Source organism: Pseudorasbora parva, chromosome 14, assembly GCF_024679245.1.
Source record: "Pseudorasbora parva isolate DD20220531a chromosome 14, ASM2467924v1, whole genome shotgun sequence".
In the NCBI taxonomy this organism is placed as follows: Eukaryota; Metazoa; Chordata; class Actinopteri; order Cypriniformes; family Gobionidae; genus Pseudorasbora; species Pseudorasbora parva.
Window position 1 is genome coordinate 21,746,351 of NC_090185.1, and position 13,938 is coordinate 21,760,288.

At 39.0% G+C, this 13,938-nt stretch overlaps 1 protein-coding gene across 1 annotated transcript in view; it reads right to left on the minus strand.

Annotated features, from left to right (window-relative positions):
• Positions 1 to 13,938, minus strand: part of ncanb (neurocan b) — a 142,931-nt gene that overhangs the window by 75,238 nt on the left and 53,755 nt on the right. The window contains exons 3-8 of the mRNA XM_067415880.1: positions 13,026 to 13,418; positions 10,723 to 10,897; positions 7,352 to 7,479; positions 6,045 to 6,338; positions 4,980 to 5,735; positions 1,026 to 2,093 (exon numbers count right to left, since the gene is read on the minus strand). Coding sequence (XP_067271981.1) covers positions 1,026 to 2,093; positions 4,980 to 5,735; positions 6,045 to 6,338; positions 7,352 to 7,479; positions 10,723 to 10,897; positions 13,026 to 13,418 — 2,814 coding nt within the window. The remainder of the gene's footprint in view (positions 1 to 1,025; positions 2,094 to 4,979; positions 5,736 to 6,044; positions 6,339 to 7,351; positions 7,480 to 10,722; positions 10,898 to 13,025; positions 13,419 to 13,938) is intronic.

Sequence of the window (13,938 nt, forward strand, 5' to 3'; positions counted from 1 at the left end):
AAAATGAAAGAACAAAAGAATAGAAGAGAACAAAAAGAAATTAAATGAACAAAAGGAAGACGTAACAAGAGGTAAACAGAAACAAGAAAGAACAAAATGCAGAACAAAAGAATGAAATAAAGAGGAAAATAAAAGAATATAATAATAAGTAAAAGAAAGAAAGCTAAAGAACGAATAACAAAAAAGAATGGTCAAAACGAAAAAACAAAAAAAGTTGGTGCAAAAGAAAGATTTGAAAGAAAGAAAAGAATAAACTGGAAAAAAGGGTGAAAAGGAAAGACAAAAGCAAAGTAAATTAACAAATGGAAGGAATAAACAAAAAAAAAGATGCAGAGCAAAATAAAGAATGGTAAAAAAAACAAGTGAAAAAGAAAGAAAGAAATAAAGAGCGAAATAATGAATGAACGGAATAATGAAAAATAATTAAAGAAAAAATAATGAGGGAAAGAAAGAATGGAATAAAAATTGAACATAAGAAAGAACAGCTAAATGAAGAATGGATGAACAAAAAAACAAAAGAAAGAAAGAAATATAGAGTGAAACAAACATTGGAAGGAAACGAAGAAAGAAACAAAAAATAAAGACTAAAAGCGCAAAAGAGAAAAATAAATATGTAAGAAAGAATAATACAAGAAATAATGGAAGAAAAAATGCAAGACTGAGCAAAAGAAAGAGGAGAATAATGAATGCAAGAAAAAAATTAAAGCGCAAAAATGGGTGAAAGGAAAGTATGGACAGTAAATTAACAAAAGGAAGGAATACACTAAAAAGAAAAATGCATTGTGAAAGAAAGAACAGCTGAAAGAAACAAGTGAAAAAAGAAATAAAAAAGAAATAAAGAGCAAAAGAAAGAATGGACAGCAAAAGAAATGAGCAAAAGAAAAACACTAAATGATGAAATAATGGAAATAGAAGAACGAAAAAACTAAAGATCAAACAAACAAACCTCTTTTGTTTTGTTCATGTTGTGAACAGGCTTTTACATTCTGCACTTCTCTCAATAGAAAAACTGAAGAGCGATTTACCTGAGCTTCTGGAGGGGCTGTTTTCCCACCCGCCGACACTTGTGTTTGTGCTGTCTTTCTCTGGACTTCCTGTGGTCTGGGATGAAGGTTCCTCCATAGGAACCAGTTTGGATGTTATCCAGCCATGAGCCGACACAAACGACTCCGACTCTCCTGACCTGAACTCTGCCTGATTTGGATCAGGACTCATCGGCTGAACCGTAGGTCCAGCTTGGGTTGTTGGTATCGTAGGAACTGTTGGTAGTGGCGTATCTACTTCCTCTTGAACCACGGGTAGCCATGTGCTAGAAATGGCTGGATCTGGAGTACACAAAATGTCTTCGGTAGTGATTTCTTCTCCAGGCTGGGAAGGGGTGATCCCGGCGGTTGACATGATAGTTAGCCTGTCTTTGCTGGGAACAACAGGGCTCGGTGTGGTGGGCATGTTGTAAGTTTGTACTTCCGGTGCCCTGGTCAACTCTGTGTTTTGCTTCCGTTTAACGAAAGGCACATTGACTTTGTTCGAAGGATTGTTTTTGAATTTTTCAATGGGCCAATGGACGTACGCAATTTCCCCCCTGGCTTCCTCAACTGTGCTGGCCGGTTCCACGTGCTTGGGTTCAGAAGAACTGGAATCACCAGTAGGTTGAGTCGTCTGGAGACTCATAAGCTGCCATTTGACAGTGGTCTCCAGCGGGACGCCGTGGTCATCGGTTCCTTTCATTTGGCTGTCATGGGTGAACGGTAACTCTTTCCCTCCACTTCCTTCTGCAGCTTTCTCTTCCTCTGCAGATAATGATGCCAGAGGACCTTTGGGAATAGGATAACTGTCCTCGTTCAAATCTTTTCCTTCCCCGGAGAAGTTCTCAGGGTTGTTCCTGGAGACGGGAATGGTCATGATCTCCAAACCACCCCTTTTGGCTTCCATTGGACTGCTTGTTTGAGTTATAAAAGGCCTGTTATTGCTTGGGGAGACTTTCAAGGACTTTAGCGCCCACATTTGCTGGCTGCTCCTCATTGAACCGAAGCTTCTAGATGCCAAAGGACTTGAAGAAAGAGTCGGGTCTGCAGTTCCTGATTCAATTCCTCCTGCAGGGAAACCAGACACTGTGATTAACGTAGCTAGGGAGGAGATTGTTTCATTTAAATGTATGTTTAATTAGCAGACAAAATATGCTCCCGCCCCAGAACTATGGTAATTAACTTTAATGTGTGCAGCTCGATATAGAACTGTCATTATTTATCCGTCAATGCCCTGGAGATATCCAGCAATTAATCTATCTCTCAACACACCTATCTTTTAATCAAACCCCTGTTTCCAAGGAAAAATTAACTACAAGCGTAGCTAAAATGACCTTTATTTTCTTCTCAGAGGGTAACATTTGACTCCCAGCTGAAACAGGGATGATGTACATTCATTTTAAAAGCAATCCAGGTAATAAGGCTTTTTTTCTTTATGTTGCCCCTGCACAAAGAACTCGTACATCATGCACCTGTCCAGTGCCATTAATTCCCAATGCTTTCTAACATTAAAGCTAGACAAAATAGGACCCAAATCCTTATGTTCACAAAGCAAACAGATCATGAAGTCTGCAATAAAGTAAAAATGCTGTAAGCACTTGACTCTTAAAAAGTACTTGGTCCTTAACAAAGATTTCGCTGGCGGTGTGGAAGAGATATTTGGTTAGCTTAAGTATTTACTTTAAAACGTATGCATGGATAATTCAGACATCTGCTTAGGTAACATGATTTGCCTTAAAGGCAACAAGCAGCATTTAGCATTTAAGCCACGAGAATAGATATTCACAGACCATATGTTCGATACACAACATGAAATATTAAATGATAATGAATTATTCAGGACTGTGCTGTTGCGTGGACATGGCGCAATTAACATAACCAAGTAATTGAGCAATTAATGATATGAATAACTGATTACTCTCTGCCATCACATGACTGTGATGGTATTAAAGTGATATATAAAGGCAGTTACTTAAATAGCCTCTTCCATTAAAACAAGACTGGTAAACTCTGCAGAACTCAGTTACATTAAATCTTTTCAAGTTAAGAAATTCAGTGTAAGAAAATCCCCAACATAAGATTAATCTTACACAAAATCATTATATAACACTTAATTTTACCATGTATTCTCCCTTTCGAGTGTCAAGGCAAGGCATGCTTGGAAACAGAAATCTCAACCCAGTTTCAGGTAAACTTAGTCTAAATTTAAAGAAATAAGTTCATAAAACTCAAAACAATAAAACAATTCTGATTCCTTAAAATGTGTAATTTCCGTGAACTCAAAAGAAAAAGAAAGTTTAAATACTCATGAAAGTTTATTTGATTGAACTAATTTGTTTAATTTGAGTTTGCTCTACTCAAACCTATTAATTATGTTGAGTAGGAAATACCCATATACAGTTGGCCCAAACAATATTTAGACTGTGGCATCCACAAAAAAGCTAAAAAAAAAGACTTTTACATAGTAATTGTTCAAGGTGATTTTTTGTTTCATTGTGCTACAGCCCACGTTATGTGAACAAATCATAACTGTGAGTGTGAGCTTTAGCATTTCTGATTAATGTAGATCCTAATTTTGAGATACAAAGTCATATTTAAGAGATATAAAGTTGCAAAAGTCATAGTTGAAAAGTCCCATTTGGGAGATATAAAGTACAAATGATAAGACAAAAAGTCCCAATTTCTACATAGCACAGCTTTATCTGTATACAGTTTTTGGAACTCAAGGCACATGGGCAGCGACTTTACATAAAAGACGGCTGGATTTTCTGAATTCTTAACAGCTTCCATGTAATGCAACTCGAAACAAGGGGAGAGACGGAGTAGCATGCAGCGAAGGGTGAAATAGTCAGTGAATCCGAGCTCTGCTAAATGACCTCTGCTGGAGGAAAAACCAAGAGAAACAGCCAGATTCAGTCTAGAGTGTCTTTTCTCACACACCCCTCGTCTCTGGCGATGATCATGCCTTGTATAATTGGGAGAGACTTGGAGTTTGTGGCGGTGCCTGCGGTTTTGGCCAAAGCACATTAATTAGATTCGGAAGTAAATAATGCATGCTGACTAAAGCTGGATTTTCACCCGACATTAAACATTAATGTTCCCTGTTGAATTTGGTTTGCGGGGAGGATATTTGTACTGATGATGCCTTGAGGACGGACTGCTGCCAAAAACCCATCATGCTAAAACCACACCAGTTAGACATGCTTCAATCCCAGCCTAAGGCTTGCAACGGTCTAAATTTTCAGAGGTTGGATCCCATTTTGCTTTCTCCTACTATGCAGCTTTACTTGGCATGGATTTGACAGACATTGATATCCATTAATAGCCCTAGAGCAGGAAGCAGGAATACATCTCAGCGCTGTGACCTCTACTGCAACCCTCCCACTCTCGTATTCCAGAGAAGGAGTTGTGTCGGCAACCTTCCACTTCGATGGATTGCACCTAAAGAACCATTTGCAGCCATATTGTTTTTCTTCAGAAACAATGAAAAATTCAACTGCAAGTTGTTGTAGGACATAGTATGCTGAGGGCATTTTTGCACCAAGTGGACGCCATATTTGATAGGTTAGAAGAACCGAAATGTGGTTCAATGTTCAATGTGTACCTGAGTTCAATTGAAGTAATACTGAAAAAAGTCCTTCCAGTAATTTACAGCAAAAAAATAATGTAGGAATTTAAGTATGGTATTTTGAACAGACTGTACTGCTTTCCTTGTTTCCATTCACAACAAATTTAATAGTGTTCTTTGTTCTATTCACTTGCATTCATGGAAATCTTTTCAACTATGGCCACTTTTAGACTTGAACACAGTAACAAATGTGTTCTTTGTTAAGGAAATTATATCACAAATGAGTGATAGACATATCACCAATAGAAATCATCCAAAAAATGAAACACTTACTTTTTGTAATAGAATAATTTTATATGCTTAAACTCTGGATGAGCCTATCATACCTTTGGATGGTCCAGTGATACTGCCTGTGAAGGTCTGTGAATATGGATGATCCATATGAGAATTGCTTGGGCTCTTTATCTCCTGCTGTGAAGCCACTAGGACCACTTCCTTCTCCTGTTCTAAGAGCTCTTCCTCTGGATCTGATGAGGAAGGGTTATATGAATATCCCTTAGTATTTGGCTCCACAATGGCATTATCAGCACCTCCGTTGCTTGTTTTCCCTCTACTTGGCTTCATCCTGACAGGTGGGACCATTTCTGAGGTTCCTCTGTAGAGACTGGACTCTGTGGCTGGTATCTGAGGCTCTCCCGTCCCGGTCCAGTACCTAAATGGCTTCATGATTGTGTTCACAAAGTTGGAAATGACGCTATTGCTGGTCTGAGCTTGCGTAGAGGAGGAAGGCGTAGTTGCGGACGGGTCAGGAGATACATAGGGACCATCAGGATCATCGGTCTCCTCTTTTGCCGAACCTCCTTGAAGATTCTCAACAACATCTTTAGGATTGTCTTCCCAGTCTACAGACCTTTCTTCAGGCCCAAGATGAATTACGACATGCTCCTCTGAAATTTCAGAAGATTCGTTGTTTATGATGGACTTGAAATCTTCCTTCTCAAGATCGACCAGACCGGTCCAAGTTGAAGGTTCGGGGAAGACTCCGTTCCTTTGGAGCTGCATTTCTTCTTCGCTTGAAGAGTTCAGAGTGGAGTTTTCTAGGGTCTTGTGGATTATCGCCGCATGCTCTTCGAAACTTTTCTCTGAAAGAGTAAGATAGTCTCGTTAATAGTAGCATTGACAGAAAAAAACTACAAAGGAGATATCCGTCCGGGAAACAAATTTAACCTAATACTCATATGTTACATTTTTCAAATGTTCGTGAAACTCTTGATGTTGCGCCTATAAATTATTCTGAAATATGCTACCAAAAGGATATAACAGATGTAAGAGAATTCTTTATGAAAGTTTTAAAGTGGGAAAAGAAAGCTTCTTCAACTCATCATTGAGGTCACAAAACCTAAAAGTATATGCCTGTTCAGAAACAGAGAACGGCCACTAGTTCAATAGACCTCGATAGCAGAAGGCATCAAAGAGATCGGTAGTTTCTGGGAAGCCGGTGCGGTTGGGGTTGTGGTAAACCGTCCGTACTCCTGGTTCGTCCCCTCCACAGTTACGCCGGGGCAGGTTGATAGGGTAACGCACGCTGCCATCGGCCAGCCAACCGGGGTCACAGCGGTCTAGGCCACCCTGCCAGGCTAGGTAAAGCTGCCCGACTGTAGCTAGTTGAGCTCCCAGAGTGTGGCAGTGAGTGGAGGCAGATGCCAGGCTCAACTTCTCCGGCACACTGGTGTGGAATACTTCACCTGGAGAGAGAGGAAAGACAAAGAGCACATGCTATGTATAAGTGCCAATTTCTCATTAGAATGATGCTGTTTGCAACATGAGAACTATAAATAAACCTCATAAATAAACTAAATTTGGTTGCATACTTACAAAATTGCCTAAAGAATACATGAATGCAATTCCCATTAAAAAGGTAATTGCATTAAAACCCATTAAAAGAGTATTGTACACTTTAAATTTATTTTAATATTTATACAACTTTTTTTCTGGTGTTAAGTTGAATGCTGAAGTGTTTTTTTAGGGAAAGTGGTGATTAATCTTGTGATTAATTATTTTCACAATAGCAAAGTTATTACTTTAAAACTCGAAAAGAACTGGAAAAAAAATGTAACCAAAAAATCCTTCAATGCCTTTTCAAAACCTTTATATAATGTACTTTGTAAACCATTTATCTTCTGTACTTGTGCATTTCATATTCTTGACATTTTAATTTCTTATTTTCCTTATTCTAATCTGGATGTTTGGATAAAATAAAATAAATGAATTACAAATAAATAAATAAATAAATAAAATAAAATAAAACAAAATATCACCACAAATTAGAAGTCCTAAGTAATACAAAAAAGAACAAAACAATATTATTTCTTTTCTTCTTCTTCTGATGGATGGATGGATAGATGGGAGGAAGGGATGGTTGGATAAACAAACAAACAAACAAATAAATAATATATCTTTTTAATATTTTATAAATTTAAAAAATAGTGAATATGCCAGGCATTAAACTTTTAAGTTTGGAATAATACTTCACAGTAGGAGACAGGACTGGCATTCCTGCCTGAAACACATGGATGTGCACTTTAAAAAAGTTGTGGCATAAACCGTTGGGCTGAGCTGAAAGGATGGTGACCTACTTAGGTGTTCTGGGAGTTGAGAAACAAGCAGGTACATGCATCTACGACATCTGAGGCTCATGAGGACATTTAAAGACACAGTTTTTGGATGAATGAGCTGTAACTGAAGGCATCTGTGGTACCTTGCAGGCTGTTGGCAAAGCAGTACACATCAAACATCTCATCGGGGGCTCGGCTTCCGTAATTCCTCACGCCAGGTGAGTCCTCCCTGTCGCCGTAGCAGCCAGGCCGAGGGGATTGGATGGGATACCTGGGTAGGGAGCCAAAATAAACCAGGAATTATTTCCAAGGAGGGGAGGAGTGAGTAAGATAAACTGTGCAATTACTCGAAAGCGCATCGATTTGCAAGGCGCAGGGGTGCCGGCTAAAGTCTGATTAAGAGATTATAACGGCACTCCAGGGTTTCCAAAGAGAACTAGCAATGGGGGTTCTTGCATGGCCCAAATATTGAAGTCAGTTATATAAAACCATTTAAACAGCCTACATATTTTCCATCCCAGTCTAGAGATCTCTGATGTCTCCATACACTTGCGCTAATTGTGCGTTTGCATCTTCACTGATGTGTAGCCAAACTTCTCTGGAGATGGCCCAATTAGAGCTCTTCCAAGCAGGGAGGGAAAAGCGGTGAGGGCCAGGCTTCCCGGTTCAATTATGAGCTGACAATATGCAGTAGATATGAATGTTGAAATCAATCGCCGCCTGACGTTCAGCCACAGAGAAGTGGCAAGCCTGAAGAAACGGTGCTGTAATACTGTCAATACATTATAGATATTACGATTAATTAGAGCGGCAGATTATTAAATCACTTTGAGCCCCGGATTCCTTTGGAAGAAAGCTGCATTATTCTGTTTCATGCCAGGGGGGGGGGGGGCAATTTTTCTGCAAGGCAGCTCAAATTCTTGTCTAATATGTTCTGATCTACAAAGTCATATTTTTAATAGTATCATTAAAAGGAAGATTTAGAGATTCCCTGGGGAACAGATTTATGTAAACATGTTCAAAGACTTCTATACTGCCAAATATGTGCATGTGTCTGAATCTGGTCAGCAAAGTTTGTAAACTAAAAGTGTTTTAAACTTTTTATCATATACCTATACTATTTATGTTATAGAACTGAAACTAAAGCTTGACATTAACTTTTTTTTGTGGCTAGTGGTTTTCCAAAGTACCTAGCCACTCAGCATTCTCATTGGCCACAATTTTGACATCGTTACCATAAGAAAAACAGTCAGTTAGATATTTTTAATATTATCTCATAATTTGGCAGCAGGTATATTAGGCTGCTCTCACTTTAAGACCTGACACATGGATACATTATACTGTTACACATGCATTTTCTTTCTCAACTGTTTTATGTTCACCTAAAACATAACTAACTGTGTTTACGTGAATACTCGCCAAGACCGACATTTTTACATTATTTTGTGTGTATTTGACTGTTTAAGCGCAATAAGTGGCGAAAACAAATTTGGGTGTGAGCACAAAATCTGCAGGAACGAGTACAATTACGGCACAGTGAAATTCAAGTCATGTAACACCAACGATATTAATCCAGAGCAAATTAAACGAGTAAATGGGGGAGGCAGGTTTGTGTGTCAATTCGCTGTCGGAGAGAAGGGAGAAAGAGAAGAGCAGCTGGTATTGAGTATCTATTCTGTGGTAAATGAGTATTGGAAATGTTTCAGATATTTCAGTATCGATATGTATCCAAACATTGATACTTTTAACAATACATTGCACTTAGTTTATTAGTTCAAATGCCTTTTTAAAAGACTACAACTGAAAAATGTATATATATAATTCAAACGTGTAACTGTCAAGCTCTGCCTGTAACCTGTATATTTTTTTCATTGTTCATGTGCAACTATAATAAATAAAATACTAGACGTTTGTAATTAAATAAAATATTAAAAAAATTACATTGCCATGTACATTTTCTAATAGGGGTGTCCCCGACTAAGGATCTACACATTTAAAACAGAATTGTCTAATCTTTCTATAGTCGACTGATAGTCAAATAATCTGTGTGTGTGTGAATGGGTTGGGAGGGGCACGACAGTCAGCAGAAGGGTAAAACTATTTCTATTTTCCTTAACACACTGTATACAGCAACAACTTTTAATAAAGCGACCAAAAATGCCTGCCAACTGACAGACGAACTGACAATGGCTTTCTTATTTAGGTTTAAATAAAAGGTAATGTGATGGGTAAACATTCGTAAACTGTTTTCTCATAACATGTTAAAGCCGCGATCGAAATACAGAACATCAGACAAATATATAAAAGAACATTTTGATAAATAAACTTAAAAAAAACCTGCCTAGAGAGGAAAAGAACACTTTGAGTGCGTTTACATGCACGTTCTTAAGCCGATTGTGCCTTAAGGGGGTGCATACCGGACATGAAGTTCAGCGGCGTGTTTTAGGTATCTCACACCGAACGCGAAGATTATATACGTGCAAGCTCAATTTGGAATCGACTTCTGACAGAAGAGCTGCACGATGGATGTATCTTGTAGCACAGAGTGAAATCAGAGTGTACATTAACGTTTTGAGGGAAATATAATATACATTTAATATAAAACCTTGAAATGGCGCTCTGTGGCGTGGCAGGATTTTAAACAAATTCCTGAGTCGCCTCGGACAGGCACCGAATGCTGCCACCGGTGTGGAAACTCATTGAAAACAATGTGTTTGAATTTTAAAGGCACTGCGAAGCTCAACGCCCTTAAAGGGGTCGCACATCGGACACTAAGCTCAGGGCCACGCCACATCTTTAAAATATTGAGCATCCCCCGATCCTCGTTTCTTAACACCCGTGAAGATTTGACTGTGAGATCGGTGGTCGAATCTGGCTCCGCATATCAATGCATCGAATCTTCGACTATTCGGGGTCAAGCCTATTTTTTAATAAATATAAATACATTAAATAAAATGTTAAAGGAAGTGTATGTAAGATTGTGGCCAAAACTGGTACTCTAATCACTACACCCTCTCCCCCTTCCCACCCTGACTCTAGGATGCCAGATAGGCTGCAGGATCCAGCAGGAGGTAACTGAGGTAACTAGAGCTGATCTGGCAACGCAAATGCCGAAACACTACTGACTTCGTGATTGGTAGATAGGTGGAGGGTGGAGCTTCAGGCCAAAACACAACATGTCAACATCAACATCAGATGAGGGCTGCAAACAACAACTTTTAAAGGACAATATCCTGGCCGGACTACTGTAGTCAGTGATATAAGTATTTGAAATTAACATGATTTCTTAATGTCTAGTGACATATCAGGGCCATTTTATGATTCATTGAAATATATTTCTTACATAAAGTTCCCTTTAAAAATAAAATAAAACAATATTCAAATATTAAATAAATAATTAAAAAGAATGTTGCGATTCGGAACGCAATTGCACAAACATGTTCAAAGAGATCTTAAATATACATGCACATCTCCAATTATGGTTCACAAAAAAAAAGACTAATCTCATTCTGACCTCACAGTCTGGTCCGACAGCCAACCGGCATCACAGTTGTCGTATCCGTCATCAAAAGTGGCCTGCAGCTGGGCCGGTGTGGCAATGGTCGCAGAGTTCTCCCGACAAACTCTTGTGGCATCTGAGAAGGACAGCGCATAGCGGTCGTGGGGTGCGCGGTAATGGAAAACCACTCCTGTGTGACAAAAAAACTGATAGTGAAGTGCATGATGGGAAATATACCTGTACACTATACCCAGTGTAAACAGCAATTATACGTGTGTAACTTGATGCAAGTTTCTTGTGATTAACTAAATGTCTGTATTTCCTAAATTTCACTTTGTTTCCACCATTCCTCAATCCTCTGAGATTGACAACAGACAGGAAGACAGAACAAAAGAAGTAAGATATGAGATCCCAGCACCAGTTCTTTGACCAGTTAGAGGACGGATTTCCAGTCCACTATACAAAGAAATAAGATTCCCGGGATTGCTTTTGAACTGTCCGTCTGCTATTCCCAGATCGCATCGGTTTGTAGTCCCATTCGTCCTCTACTCCGAACCCCACGTCTATAACCTCAGCTGTCGGCTGCCATCCCGCAAGAACGAACAAACATGAAAGGGACAAAGGAAAATCCTCAAAGCTAGGTGGGCCAATTTATAGTGAAACACTTCAGACGACGTCTTGAGGGGAAAGATTTTAGTCTCCTGAGCAATACGGCCTGTTTCTTACCCAACCGTGCCAGCTACGCATGACGCCCCACTTCAAAGGGGCATGGGAGAAAGACGTCTCCTTCATTTTTTCCTTTCCTTCCTTCCTTCCTCTTCTCGTCCTGCTTCTTTTTTGCTTCCCATTGGAGTTCAGGACAGGCTCTGAGCTTTTAAAAATATTCACTGTCTATGAAAAACATCTGGGGATGAGATATGTGGGACTCTCGTCCACTGAGGGATGTTGCTTCTTGTTAAAAAAAGGGGTCAGAGTTTTCACATCTCATTTCCCAAAGACATAATCCGCGGAGGGTCAGAAATATAACCAGTTAGCTAAACTGTTGCTGAATGTTTGAAATACATCACTATATATCTGTAGGTTAGCAAAGGTCACTCGTTTATTTTGTTAAATAATGCAACCTTTGTTTAATTAGACTTCACATATGTGCAACAATCGAGAATATTTTCTGAGGACGTATTTATAACATGGATTGCTATCATTAAATATTTCCTGTTTTGTTCCCTTCATTATTGAGTATTTGTGTTCAATGATGTTGTAACACTAGGTCTGAAAATGTCTATGGCTGGCGAAGGCCTTTATTGACAGCGTTATTGCGATTTTCATAAAAGCTTGCAACAGTAATGGGAATTTAGTTTCAATGCTTTAATTGGTGAGCTTGAACTAATTAACCATTCAAACGCACAGAGGAGGCGGTTTCTGTTTTGAAAGAAAAAGTACATGAGTATTCGCTTTTACAGTATTAATAATGCACTGGTATCTCCAGAGCCTTAAGAGCCTTAAGAGCCACTCTCTGTTCAGAGAAGTAATCCATGTTAGGTTTTGCAATCAGAAATTATGACTTTATCATACTGGTCCATTTCGTGTCCTGCTGGATGCCATTTAGTCAACATTCATCAAATTTGTATATATATATATTTCTTTTCTTCTTTTTTTGTTAAATTTAATTCATAAAAATGGATTAAGTTTTTTTATTTGTTCCTACCCCTTTATACTATTTTTACTCCAAACTATAGTTTTTTAATATTTATTTATCTTTTATTTATTTTATATTTTTACTGACTTAAATGGAGTGTCACTGGAGTGCATTTAGCACCTAGTTAAACCAGTTTGCTTAGTGAACAAGACGCAGGTTTTTGTGCTGAAATTGAAAAATTCAGTTTGACGAAGTCGTCCCATGCACATTTCCACTCCAAAGCCTCATGCCAACGCAAGCATAGCAGTGCATATCGGCAGCGAATGAAGTCTAACTAACTTCATCAAGGTTTTGGCATAAATCTGAGCATGTAGAAAATGCAGCAGCTGTTTGGTCCATGCCTCCTTGGTCTGATCTGATGGAAAACACCACCAGATGTTCAGGAAAACCAATCGTCAGCAATGAGGACTGTAATTACACCAGTTTTTCAGATTAAATATTATATCAAGTCATTCGGCGAGCGCGTTTCACCCAGAGGCCTGCAAAACCGCTGAAAAGGGAAGTTAATTGCGAGACAAGTTTTGCACAAAACACAAAACATTAAGAAGAAAGAAGTCAACTGTGAATCTAATTACTATAATCACAGCTGCGTGTATTAGCATTCTGTGGAGCGCTACATTACCCGTGACCTGAAGAGGCACCGTATCTTGTTCGTCGTTAATGCCGACTACGACCTCACAGCGGTACATTCCCGAGTCGCTGGATCGCAGGCCTGTCAGAACCAAGCTGGCATTGTAGCGGTTCTCTGGGTATCCCGGCAAGGTGACGCGACCCTGGAAGGCTTTCTTCACCTTGATTATATTGTCTTTTGCCACCAGAATCGATTGCTGCTTTTGTAGGCCATCTGCCCCACGTTGACCCCACAGTTTGGTCCATTTGATGCGGGGTGGTTCTTGAGAAGGACTCGGGCGCAAGGTGAAAACACACGGCAGGAGAGCCATACCCGACAGAGGCTCCTGGACCCTCTGGTGAGTCACTTTACGCATGTTCACCACAGTGTCACAGCTCACCATGCCTGAGAAAAGAGGAAAGACAACAAAACGGATCATATTTGAGCATTTTAATAAGAAAAGTTTCTCAATAGGCACAATAATAAACGTGAAGCTGTTGGTCAAAGCTTGAATCAGAAGGAAATGAACAAGAAATAATCATATAATATAAAGAATTTGCAAAAAATACCTTACTAAAAAAGAGGCTCATTCCAAATCTTAAAAAAAGGCAAAAAGCAAACAACAGTGCCATGTTTTGATAGCTGACTAGCCATGCTATTTTTATCATAGTATTCAACTACTATATTTAGCATGAGCCATATATGAGTTGACTACACTAGAGTTTACTACACTAAGTACTGTATCCCACATTGCAATGGAATTCAGACTATTTGTGTGCTCAGGTGTTTCCATTTATGTATACTAAAATCTATTTCCTTTTTTCTCCAGGTCACTGCTATTTTACTCTGAAGTAAATAAGAGCATGGATGTGCATTAACTAATATAGAAATTGAATAGATTTATCTATATTTGCGCTGATGGCGC